Source organism: Periplaneta americana, chromosome 5, assembly GCF_040183065.1.
Source record: "Periplaneta americana isolate PAMFEO1 chromosome 5, P.americana_PAMFEO1_priV1, whole genome shotgun sequence".
NCBI classification, from domain to species: Eukaryota; Metazoa; Arthropoda; class Insecta; order Blattodea; family Blattidae; genus Periplaneta; species Periplaneta americana.
Genome location: NC_091121.1, coordinates 196,186,457 through 196,200,881, shown reverse-complemented (window position 1 = coordinate 196,200,881; position 14,425 = coordinate 196,186,457). Strand labels below are relative to the sequence as shown.

Below are 14,425 nucleotides of genomic sequence, written 5' to 3'. Positions count from 1 at the left end.
AAGCTCTGATGTTCCCGTGGAATAGATATTTTACCAGTGTCACCAGACAATGCGTGCAAACATTTTATCATCTCACCTCACATAAATTGAGGGAAAGAAGGGAGAGGATGGACACTGGAAAGTTTTCTTTTCTCAATCGCACTACCAGGGACTGGAATGCTTTGCCTGCAGACTTACTAAAGGCTTTACCAATAACCAAATATGTATTTAAAAATAGGGTCAAGTACTTTACTAATAGACGGTAGTACATTATGCACACTATTTAAAAAGTGTAATTGATGTTTTGTTATTTGAAGTGTTGTATCAGTGAAGAAGTGTGTTGTGTCAGTGAAGTGTGTTTGTGCCAGTGAAGTTTTATAGTTTATAGTGGCAGTGCAAAGTATTTGAACAGTGAAATGTTTTTGAAGTGTAAGTGAAATCAGGATAGTATCGGTGAAATGTGCCGTAGTTCCAGTGCAGTGAGTGAGTTGAGAGCGAAATGAGTGTAGTGCTGAAATGTACTTGTGCAGGTATGAACATATACTCGTGGGCTTTAGTTCGAACTTAGGGTTAAGATACAACTTAGATTTATTTTAAATGTTATTTTAACTGAACGTGCTTCATTTAATTTAGAATGTTCCTTGTTAATAATATTATAATATTGTTATTATATTATTATTAGTAGTATTTATTGTTATTGTTATTATTAATTGTCATTATTAAGTGTAATTAGTTACCACTGTCACCGGATATTCACCCATCTGCAGTTGAATAAATTTAAATATACAGAATAAAGAATATGATTACAAACAAACAAGAGAAATAAAAATAAAATAATACAATCAATATAACAAATAAGATACAGTAGTATTAACAAAATTTGAGACCGAATGAGCAGCACTCGTGTTCGGTCGCAGTTCAGATATAATATTAATAGGCCTATAAGAGAATATAAAATAAAATAAAATAGGAAATAGAATTAAAATTACAGTTACAGAAATTATATAATACAATATTAATATAAGAGAAATGTAGAAAATAAAAAAATAATAAAAATATATAAATGAAATAAAATAGGAACTAAAATTTAAATTACAGCGGCAATGGAATTATATAAAATAGTATTAACACCAGAGAAGAAATACATATACACATTATCTAACCTCTGACTGAGGTTTTCGTTGATATATTTTATCAGTCAGTACATTTCACTTGACGATGTGTGTCAGAGGAAGAACAATTATTTATATACATCTGAAGTCTGATTAGCGTAGGCCTAATATGTAGCTAGTCAGCAATGTACACAACGCAACGGAGGGGTAAAAGGATCTGGCCATCCTACCACATTAACTCATTGCTTAGTTGCCACATGAGTGATGTCTTATTGGTGTCATTTATGAGGTTCAAACCAGTTTTCGGACAGTTGATTAAACAACTCATTTACCGTAGGCCTACTTGAAGACAGGCATTGCCGTTAACGGTAGGGTAGGAAGGGGTAATTTAGGTATAAAAATCATTTATAAACATCTCTAGATAATTAAAAATGCTTATGTAGCCAATGCAGCTAATTGTTTTCACTGCAAATATATCTCAATATAATAATGCAGCTTGTAACTTATGTTTCCTGGCAGCTATGATTCACGCTGTATTGTATTGTATTGTATTGTATTGTATTGTATTGTATTGTATTGTATTGTATTGTATTTATTAACATTCCATGGTATTCATACATTGCTTACAGCTAGAATATGGAACAAGTAAAAAAACTTAATACTATTATAAAGTCTTAATTTATAGTCACAGTCTAGATGAAATATATACAGACGAGATTTACAATATAGTCTACTAGTACAACACAAAGTTTTAGTATCAAATTCATGAAGTGTTATTGAATGTCATGAATTCATCTACAGAATAGAAGGCGTGAGAAATTAGGTACTTCTTTAATTTGGCCCTAAATAATTTTATGTTTTGAGTTTCATTTTTTATATCGATAGGAAGGCTATTAAAAAATTTTACTGCCATATAACGCACTTCTTTTTGATAGCACGATAGACTTGCCGATGGAGTATGAAAGCCATTTTTGACGTGTATTTATGCTATGAACTGTTGAATTAGTTACAAAGTTTTCACCATTACATACGAGGAAGATTATTAATGAAAATATATACTGACAAGCCATGGGCATTATTTGTACTTTTTTGAAAATAGTCCTACACGATTCCCTAGATTTGGCACCTACTATTATTCTAATTACTCTTTTTTGTAATAGAAATATACTGTTACTACCTGTGGAATTTCCCGAGAATATTATCCCAAAACTCATTACCGAGTGGAAGTATGCAAAGTATATTGTTTTTAAGGTATTGATATTTACTATATTTTGCATAGATGTAATAGCAAAACAAGCTGAATTTAGTTTGGGGGTAATTTCTTTAATATGTAAGAGGACGTTAAGAATTTAACTGCGGGAGTATGCTATGTTAATTTAATAGTTGGTTTAACATGATGTTAGAAGTAACAACAGTTGATGAAACATCTCTTCCGTTAGGATTACTGATAAACTGTCTTAACGACATGTTAAATAGTTAACAAAGGTTATTCTTTTAGCTTGTTAAGAATGCTCAACTGAAGTTATAAAATATTGCCAGAGCTTTGTACGTTGAACATCTCACTCTCTACATTTATATTCAGAGTCATATTCAGATTTTGGTACTTATATACTATACTTCCCAATGCACATTCAATTGTTTTCCTTAACAAGTTGTCAGTAACAAGTTCATTTCGTTGTTTTAATTATCCTCTTCACCCTGTACATATAGGCTTAATCACCAATTCTCACGCTCTTCCAATTGATTTAAAAAGCGTCAATCTATGAACATTACTGCATGTCAATTGAATTTCGTTCATAACGTAAACTACAAGCTAGTAGTTAGAGAAATATTAGGGTAATCATAATTATATAACAATAGACGGACGTATGACATTCGTGTTCAAATCTCGACGAGTCTAAATTTGGTTGTGGTGTGTAATGATGGAATTACAGCAACCACTTCCGTTTCTTCTGCCTTCATCCATCAATTCTTCGTTATAATCTCATTGCAGAAGACGCAGCGAGTCTGACCATAAGAACATGGACCGCCACATCTTAAGCTACCGAGCTAAACGTATAAAAAAAACCAAGATGGATGTATAAGAAACATAGATTAAATTCAAATTCCAGTGAGCTACAATATCAAGCTCCTCTAAACAGCTGTCTACAGCGCTGAAAGCGTTGAAGGGACTACGACGTTAAAATAATAATACAATCATCATTTTGGATTTCGATTTTTATGTACCTACATAGATTAAGCATTAGATAATTTTTAATCGATTATTTAACATTACTGTCTCAACTATTAATAATCGAATTCCTCGAGGATTAATATTAGGTCCCCTACTTTTTCTAGTGCTTTTAAATGATCTTGCCCCAACCCCAATAAAAGATGTAGGTCATCCCATATTATTTGCAGATGACACAAGTAAAGTAATTACAGCCAATAACTCCAACACATTCCAATCTTCAAAACAGGAAATTCTCTTCAAAATATGTGACTGGTTCTCAGTCAATAAATTAGTATTAAATTGTAACAAAACTAACATAATTCAATTTAAATCCTGTCCAAATTCAACGTCGCAAATTTCTTGGCTTAAAAATCGATAATGTGTTAAATTGGAAAAATCATATTAAAGAAATTACCCCCAAACTAAATTCAGCTTGTTTTGCTATTAGATCTATGCAAAAGATAGTAAATATCAATACCTTAAAAACAATATACTTTGCATACTTCCACTCGGTAATGAGTTTTGGAATAATATTCTGGGGAAATTCCACAGATAGTTACAGTATATTTCTATTACGAAAAATAACAGTAGGTGCCAAATCTAGGGAATCGTGTAGGACTATTTTCAAAAAACTACAAATAATGCCCATGGCTTGTCAGTATATCTTTTCATTAATAATCTTCCTCGTATGTAATCGTGAAAACTTTGTAACTAATTCAACAGTTCACAGCATAAATACATGTCAAAAATGATTTTCATACTCCATCGGTTAGTCTATCGTGATATCAAAAAGGAGTGCGTTATATGGCAGTAAACATTTTTAATAGCCTCCCTATCGATATAAAAAATGAAACTCAAAACATAAAGAAGTACCTAATTTCTCACGCCTTCTATTCTGTAGGTGAATTCATGACATTCAATAACACTTCATGAAATGGATACTAAAACTATGTGTTGTACTAGTAGACTATATTGTAAATCTCGTCTGTATATATTTAATCTATATTGTGACTATAAATTAAGATTTTATAATAGTATTAAGTTTTTTGACTTGTTCCATATTCTAGCTGTAAGCATGTATGAATACCATGGAATGTTAATAAATACAATACAATACAATACAATACAATACAATACAATACAATACAATACTGCGATTATATTTAACGTCAGCCGAACTGTTCATAGCGAGATATTTTCATAGAATTAAATCAAGGATTCGCCATAGATTACCTGTTATTGACCTTTTTCAGAACTGGTTGTTGCTGGTCTTGGCGCCTTTTGTTTTGTTTCCTGTGGGGGTGTGTTTGTGTAGTGTAATGTGGAGTCAAAGAGTGTGTATGTTCTGAAATTGAGTTATGTGTTGAGAATTTAATTTGGATGTGGAACAACTCAATTTCAGAACACACACACACTTTGACTCCACATTACACTACAAAAACATACCCCCACAGGAAACAAAACAAGAGGCGCCAAGACCAGCAACAACCAGTTCTGAAGAAGGCTAATAACAGGCCGAAACATGTTAACCAGGTACAATAGAATTTAACACGTGAAAGACATGTAATACATATTCCGAAGTGATATAGTGTTAAAAGTAGTGTAACCAAGATGTATCTTTCCATTCAACACCATTACTGGAAAGTTCTCTTTTCTCAATCGTACTATCAGGGACTGGAATGCTTTACCTGCAGACTTACTAAAGGCTTTACCAACAACCAAAAATGTATTTAAAAGTAGGTTTAAGGACTTTACTAATATATGGTAATTATGCACAGTATTTAAAGGGTGTAATTGATATTTTGTTATTGAAGTGATGTATCAGTGAAGAAGTATGTTGTGTCAGTGAAGTGTGTTGTGTCAGTGAAGTGTGTTGTGTGAGTGAAATGTGTTCCTGTCAGTGAAGCTTTATAGTTTATAGTGGCAGTGCAAAGTATTTGAACAGTGAAATGTTTTTGAAGTGTTAATGAAATCAGGATAGAATCAGTGAAATGTGTCGTAGTTCCAGTGCAGTGAGTGAGTTAACAGCGAAATGAATGTAGTGTTGAAAGGTACTTGTGCAGATATGAACATATCATACTCGTGGGATTTAGTTCGAACTTAGGGTTAAGATACAAATTAGATTTACTTTAAATGTTATTTTAAGTGATCGTGCTTCATTTAATTTAGGATGTTCCCTGTTATTATTATTATTAATTGTATTTTTATTAATTGTGCTTATTATTGTCATTATTGAGTGTAATTAGTTACCACTGCCACGGGTATATACCCATTGCAGTGTGAATAAATACACATACATGATACATGCATACATACATACATACATGCATACATACATACATACATACATACATACATACATACATACATACATACATACATACATACATACATACATACATACATACATACATACATACATACATACATACATACGTACGTACGTACGTACGTACGTATTACCACTGTTTGTCTATTGCGACGTAATACTTATAGACTTGACAACTGACCTTTCGAACAAGCTGCAGCGTGTGCACAATATGTGTGTCAGATTCATCAGTAATGCTTACAAATTTGACCACATTACACCCTCGTTCAAATCTTTATTCTCTACCTCAGAAGATTAGGGGCTGCCAGACAATAATCACTTTCAAGAAAAAGCTAACGATTTCTTACGGGCGCAGTCAAATTGAAGTTATAATTGTGATCGAGTTTAATAATTTAATTTAATTTAGGTATGACTATCATTACTATTATTATTATTATTATTATTATTATTATTATTATTATTACATAATTATTTTATTGGTGTTGTGAAGATGAGTAGAATTGTCATTGTATTATATTAATTATGTATTATATTGTCTTGTATAGTGGTATTGTATTGCTTTGAATTTTATGGTATTGTATTAATTACGTTATATTCATAGCATTGCAGTAATTTTCTATCATGCTGGTTGAGTGGAAGAGAAAGCCGAATGGCCTTAACTCTGCCAGTTAAAATAAACCATTATTATTATTATTATTATTATTATTATTATTATTATTACATACATAAATCATATTTCAGAATTAGTGTTACATTTCATCATGGGGTCTCTATGTCCTCGCTTTGTAGGCATTATAAATATCAATCAAATGTGATGTGAACGCATGATGAAAATCACAGCTCAACAAAACACAGATCAAATACAATACTATATTCCAGGACAAAAAGAAGGAAGAAAAGTCTCAACTCTCTGCCAGAAATCGAAATAAAGTTCGCTACCACATGAACGACACCCGAAAAATATTTTATTGTAATATAATAATGTTAATGCAAGAATATTACGAGGGCGCTTTAAAATGTGTATCAAAAACCGCAATTCAGTAACTTGGCATTATGATTCTCTCACACAGATTAAATTATTTCAATGAAATTGTCAAAAGTCTATAGTAACTAAGAATGTTCTACAGCGAATTCAATGGTTATTCATACTTTCCCCTGTATATGATCGGTATACTCGTATTGTATCTAGATTACTTCAATTCCAAATGAGTGTAAATGTAATGTAGGAACTTTAATTTGAAATCCTCATAATATCGGGATGAAAAGCGACGTTGTTTGAAAATGAAACCAGGAGCGTAACCTATTGAATCAGAACAAAGAGAACAGATACAGTAGCCTGCTATCGAGTATGCAGAGGCGAGAGTCCAGTGGAAGATAGAACGTTCATTGACTCTCCATTAATATAAAAAAAATTGGAAGTCAGTGCTCTACGAGCGTTATAGCTTCTGGCCGGAAATATTTCTCGAATTAAATACAGAGAAAAACATGCATATTAAAATACAAAAGATATCTTCCCAATCATCAGTTCACAGGCTCATCGGTATTATGTAGTCAACGAATGTATCCAACAAGTCAACAACTCTGGGAAGTTATTAAATTCAAGACAATCATTTCAAATCAGTTCATGAAGCTAACCAAGTAATCAAAGCAACCAATTCATCGTTTTAATCATTGAATCAAGTTAATTAATTACATTAATCAAACCTCGATGTCAAATGAATCATGAGTTACAAAGAATTCAGAAAAATAATAAGGTAAATCAAGGAATTACATCAAGTGATGAAAATCATCACGGCAAACATTGCAACAAGTGAAACACCCAATTATACCAACAAAACCACCAAATTATCAACATTCTTTAAAGTAATCACTTTATCAACAGTAATCTCACTAGAGGTTTTGATTTATCTAGAGAAACTCAAAACTCGAGTGGGATTTAATTGACTATTACACGATTAGAAGAAAGTATATAAAGATTAGAAGTAACGAAGTACTCCAATACAATAAAATATTAATTGGCTTACGAAAATACAATTGTCTTCAAATGTATTATTGTACCATCTCAACATTACGCTAGATGGCAGTAGTGTTTTATGATTATGTTTTCTTGTTATCAGTTGTGCCAACTATGGAATCTTATTGAACTCTGTGAACGGTTACTAGTCAAGAAGGCTTTGTTGATTCAGTTTCTTTTTTATTAAAACAGTTGCATTCCACTTCAATCATCGTCACTTGACAGATGATTTTCAATAAATCTTAGTATTAAACAATCTCTGATACGTGACTATCCATAATAGCATATAGCAGAAGCTATAACAAACATAACCTAAATAATATAAACAAGTGTTAGAAAATTTTTAATAAGGGATGATGAAATAAACAAGAAACGTTTTAATTAACGATGATGAAATAAAAAATAAACATGAATAATTTTAAAAGAAACAATTCTTGAAAGTATAATTTTCAAATTTGAATGTTTTGGTGGTTGTTGGTTCAGTTGATGTTATATTGGACGTGTGCGTAAAAGAAGTGAACTCGTTGATGTACATGGTGTATCCCTCAACTTATTCAGGATTTTCGAATGGTGCTCTTCATATATGACCAGTGTTCTTTATAAATTCTTGTTCTTGAATGCCAATGCGAGTCATATTTGAAAGTGTTGTGCATCGACTGGAGTGGTTTGTAATTTTATGTTTTTTGACGTCCAGACCAGTGCAGTTTGAAATGTTGGCAAACAAAGAAACAAATGCTAGGGTAGTGATAAAAATAAACGAATGCCTGGGACGCGATACAATTAAACAAACGCGATAAAATTGTGCGATAAGCAGCTATGATTGGTTGAAATACGTCCTTTCGCACCGTTTTATTGGTCAAAATTAGTGTGACGTAGTAAAAGTGTAATATTCATATAAAACTGTAGATTGTAGATCAAACCATCAAGTCAATCAAAACATCAGATAAATACCTCAAGTGATTCTATCGATTCCAATCAACCAATATAATTAAATTAACCAATAAATACAAAAGATAAAAAATAAATAAACAAAATGCATATAAAATCAGCAACATTCCTTCATCAATCAATACCTTGCATGGTTTCATCTATCTCCAAACAAGTTACGAGTCCATTACTTGAGCCATATTATTATTCCATCAAATTTTCAACCATCTACCAGATTTCATTATTACACCATTTAACTTCGCATTCACCGTTCATTCATCTTCACATTCAACGCTCTATCCACTCGTATACAGGGTGTAACAGGATCTCACCGACAAACTTGGAGGAATGATAGGTAACACAGAGAGGACCATTTTTTTTTGTTAAGGAACGTATGCTCGGTGACATGTCCTTTAGGACAAAAGTTATATTTCCAGTATTTTTTTACAGAATGAAGTTTAATTTTCAGTGCATTTTCTGAAAATTTACAAAAGCTGTTAGAATTACATACCCTGTTCATTGCATTTTTGATACCTTGGCAGCGTTCATCATACAACTCTGTTAAGCATGTCAGGGTTGTGTTGGATTGTTGGTTGGTAAGACGGACTGAAGATGCACCAGACAGACCAATAACAAACCCCAGCAGTGTAACAGACATGATAAGGACTTCATGCTCACACTTATGCAACATACGTGATACGGAATGCGCTTCTAAAAAGCATGTCTAACTCATGAAGGACGTGTCATCGAACGTATGTTTTTTAAGAAAAAAAATACCCTCTCTGTTTGTCTGAGAAGTCCTGTTACACCCTGTATATGAAAAATGTAATTTACTTTTTTGTCTTAAAATATATTGCAGAGTAATAAAATAACAAACTTACAGACAGACTCGTTACAAAACGAATATTTCCGGTATCAGATTTCTCAAGGATATATTTTGATACATATTCTAGAAATAAATTACTTTAGTCTATAAAAAATGAAAAAATTAGGCATTTTTTTCAAAGGATGCGGTCACATTTTAAAGTTCGAAGAGCCCGCAAGCTTACAAAGAGCTACTGCTCCAGATGCGTCGTGTCCCCGAAGTCTCCCGAGATATTTGTTCGGTCACCCACCTTTTATCCTTACCTCATGATAGAAATAAGTTGCTCAGGAATTCAGCTAGTGATTCCGGTAATTTGTTATGGTGCAGTACGAGGAAAGCAAATAGTAGGATAGAAACACTAAATTGGAAACAAGACCTTTCGCAATTCAGACACATGGTGGGTCGTAAAGAAGCCGGACTCCCTGTTTACTACGTGCCGCGCTGGGATTTGTGGAAGTTACAGAGGCAGCAAGCGGCGTCCCTGGTGGCTTTCAGGTACAACTTGCACCAAGCGTCACGGTCGGGTGCTGATCCGGGCTCAACGGCTCTTGTTTCATATCCCAACTCCACATCCAACGCATGATCTAACTCTGTGACCATTCCCTCAAACTCACATCCATCAATTTGCCAAAATACTCCTTCAGGGTTAGAATTTTTAAGTGCCTACGTGAAACAAACATTTTTAATGCAGTTCCATTTTCTCCGGTTGCTAAGAGATTATTCAGCAGTTATTCAGCATCATTTATTATCACAGTGGCGTGCGGTGCAATGTTATGTGAGCGAATCAATAATACAAATGTTTATATGTACATACTTACTTACTTACTGGCTTTTAAGGAACCCGGAGGATTGCCGCCCTCACATAAGCCCGCCATTGATCCCTATCCTGAGCAAGATTAATCCAGTCTCTACCATCATATCCCACCTCCCTCAAATCTATTTTAATATTATCTTCCCATCTACGTCTCGGCCTCCCAACTAACACTCTATATGCATTTCTAGATTTTCCCATACGTGCTACATGCCATGCCCATCTCAAACGTTTGAATTTAATGTTCCTAATTACGTCAGGTGAAGAATACAATGCGTGCAGTTCTGTGTTGTGTAACTTTCTCCATTCTCATGTAACTTCATCCCTCTTAGCACCAAATATTTTCCTAAGAACCTTATTCTCAAATACCCTCAATATCTGTTCCTCTCTCAAAGTGAGAGTCCAAGTTTCACAACTATACAGAACAACCTGTAATATAACTGTTTTATAAATTCTAACTTTCAGATTTTTTGACAGCAGACTAGATGACAAAAGCTTCTCAACCGAATAATAACAGACATTTCCCATATTTATTCTGCGTTTAATTTCCTCCCGAGTGTCATTTATATTTGTTACTGTTGTTCCAAGATATTTGAATTTTTCCACCTCTTCGAAGGATAAATCTCCAATTTTTATATTTCCATTTCGTACAATATTCTGGTCACGAAACATAATCATATACTTTGTCTTTTCGGGATTTACTTCCAAACTTATCTCTTTACTTGCTTCAAGTAGAATTTTCGTGTTTTCCCTAATCGTTTGTGGATTTTCTGCTAACACATTCACGTCATCCGCATAGACAAGAAGCTGATGTAACCCGTTCAATTCCAAACCCTCTCTGTTATCCTGGACTTTGCTAATGTCATGCTCTAGAGCTAAGTTAAAAAGTAAAGGTGATAGTGCAACGTACCATTTTTTAACTTTAGATTTCTTAATCATTAAAATCATTACAATATTTATATAAGTATTTACGATGCAATTACTGTGCTTCATGTGAATTGGTTTGTTGGAGAGCCGTTGCTATGGGTCTATAATAAGATAAATAATCAATGCAAGGAAGTAAGTCTATCCCCCTAGCAAACATGATATCAATGCAAAAATCTAGTCCGTTGCTAAGCAAATGACGTTAGATGCTCGAATTTTCTTAACGTTTTATTCATTTGAGTCTCAAGCATAAGTAGTGAAGGGCAGAATTGAATAATTTTAAGAATCGATTAATTTGTTCTCGAATAATATTAAGAATCGAAATATTTATTCGAATGAAAGTTATCGAATACTTTTATCATTGCGATAACGATTTGATTACACATTAGGAGAAGAGAATGTCCTAGGAAGTACGTGGCATTTTGGTGGTGATCTTGAATACGAATGCTCTCATAAATAAAGGACTGTCACGATTTGAATGTGAGTATTCTCATAAAAACAAATGATTATTGTCATGCGCTTGTAAGACTAGCAGACGATAGAGAATATTGTACAGGATGCGTCAGAAAGAACGGATGGATTTCACATGGCAAGAAAATTGTAAAGATTCATCAAATCAAAAATTTATTGATATCAACATATTCACCAATACATGCAGTTTATTTATGGAAAACAACATTATCCATATAATGTCCTTGGCTTTCAATACAGGCATCGAGGCGTTTTCTGATATTCGCCATCACTTTCACAGTCATAGCTGGTGCAATTGCCACGATTTCTTCACGAATCGCTGTCTTCAGTTCGTCCAGTGTATGTGATCGATGTTTACAAACTTACGCCTTCAAATGATCCCAAAGAAAGAAGTCGCAGGGCGCGAGATCTTACCGTAGCCTCGGACAATCTCAGTGCAATAGAATTTCGTCCAGGTGATTTCTTCTTTAATGTTGAACCTGTGATACGAAATGAAGCCACCCACCGCAAAATTGTATTCCGAGTTGGAATGCTAGCGTGACATCCGATGTCGAAATGAGTCCTGAGTGGCGATCACAGACTCTTCATTTTTCAAAAATGTCTCTACGATAAAAGCACGTTGTACACCAGACCAACACCATATTCTCAACTGAAACTGCATTCTATGGCTGACCCAACAGTCGTGGTCCCCCTCACTATATCTCTCTCCTCGTTGCGTATCGATAGTTTGAAATCCATCAGTTCTTTCTGACGCACACTTTATAATAAACTGAAAGTTGTCATTGTGACATGCCATACTAATTAAAATAAAATGGTAAATGGAATATGCTCACATTTTATAAAATAATTTGTATTGTAGACTAAATAAATTGGTTTGTACACTAAAAAAAAATACTCAACTCTGTTGTTCTCTGTTCTCGGTTCTTTATCCCGCATTCAGCACGACAGCGATAACTACAGCAGTGTATTGTGCAAGCACAGTTCGTATTTATTATTCTAATCACATGCTGCAGCTGTCTGCAACTTTCGAAAAAGATGTTAGATTTTTATATTCCTGTCTTTCGTAATTAAGCGAGAGAAATTAAATTATTTAAAAACAGTGGCGGCTGATTGACTGAGGCAAGAGAGGCCGGGCCTCAGTCACTTGGCTTAACTGAAATCAAATTTTGTGTTTTCATATAATGTATTAGTTATTTGAAAGAAAGCATATATCGCTGTAGAAGCATTTGAAAACTTTGATGTATATAGGCCAGTTTTTCAGTAAAATTTGTTCCTGAGGCCGGGATCGCTCGTGCCAGGTCTTGCTTGTGATGTATATAGACCTGTTTTGCAGTAAAATTTGTTCCTGAGGCCAGAATCGTTCGTGCCGGGTCTCGCTTAATGCATTTCATGTCCTTTCGCGGGCTTTGAGTTTGCGCTTAAAACGTTGTAGCTGAGGCACAATTCGGCTGGCCTGGTCAGATTTCACTCGTCCCATCCATGGGCCGGCCTCAAGGGTAGAGTGGGGTGGGAATAGCAGTGGTGACTTGTCTTCCTAACTAGGCCATAAATAACAAAATTCCAGCTCTTTGGCAGGCAGAGACCCACTCGATTCTCACCCCTTATGTCTCAGTTTACGACATATAAGCGAGGGTGTAGTACAGTAGTGAATGTGGGCCAATGTTATTATATATTTCGGGAAAATATAAACAGAAACAAATGAGAGAAGTAATGCTGGTGCAGTTAATTCATTGTTAGAGTGTCCTTTTGTGAGAAGAAATGATACTGAAAGAAAGGAAGTTTTAAATACAGAAAGAGACTATCGAGATACCTACGACATCGCTGATAATTTTTCTCACACATAATCTTAAAACGCGAGTTTTTATTGCATCCTGGTATGGGCAACATAAATGGTTATGTGGTAATGTGATGCAAAATAAACTTCTCTTGGCCTTGTTTGTTGCTGTCAAAGGAAAAAAATAAAAAGAAAAGAAAGAAAGGGGAATTTCAACACATAATATGGGTTGCTTCATCACACTGAAACAATCACTGAAACTCACAGCATAACAGCTTATTTGGTGAGTGAAATTATTATTTTTCATTGATAATAATAAGAATAGACTAATAATAATAATAATAATAATAATAATAATAATAATAATACAGTAATAATGACATTAATAATATAATAACAATAATAATTAATATCATAAACAAACATTTCCTACCGGAGGCAATTAAACTAGTTGCATCTGGCCTCACCGAGGATTTCGATCACCGGCCGCTACTGTTTAAAAATAGCGTGTCAGAGGGTCTTAGACTAGAAATGTTTAATTTAAATGTAGTTCTGTTTATAAGTATGCATAAGGGTGTAAGTATTTGTCTTATTTGAGCTGTTGCATCAGTGAAGCGAGGTGAGTCAGTGAAGTTGTGGTTTTACAGTGCAGTGAATAGTTCCGATCAGTGATACAATTTATAGTGTCAATGAAATGTGTTCTGTAGTGTCAGTGAAATGTGTTATAGAGTATCAGTGAAATGTGTCCTAAAGTGTCAGTGAAATGCGTCATAGTGCCACTACAGTGAGTGAGATGAGAGTAAAGTGAAAGACTATTATCAGTACCCGTGGGGGGACCTTGTAACCCCTATCGGGCGCGTCCCTCGGTTGGCAGATGAGGGATCCCACCAGATATGGTGGGGTGGTCGGAATAGCTACGGCAATAAGGACCCGTGGACCAACAAGGAGCCCGGTTCCTAGGGGTTTTAAATACTGGGGCACCCTCTCTCCAGGGGTTATAAATATGG

General features: G+C 34.2%; 1 protein-coding gene across 1 annotated transcript in view; it reads right to left on the bottom strand.

Annotated features, from left to right (window-relative positions):
- The window catches only part of LOC138700466 (pikachurin-like), a 1,281,074-nt gene extending 1,271,843 nt beyond the window's left edge, over positions 1-9,231 (bottom strand). Inside the window, exon 1 of the mRNA XM_069827077.1 lies at positions 9,085-9,231. Coding sequence (XP_069683178.1) covers positions 9,085-9,231 — 147 coding nt within the window. The remainder of the gene's footprint in view (positions 1-9,084) is intronic.
- Between the last annotated feature and the right edge of the window lie 5,194 nt (positions 9,232-14,425).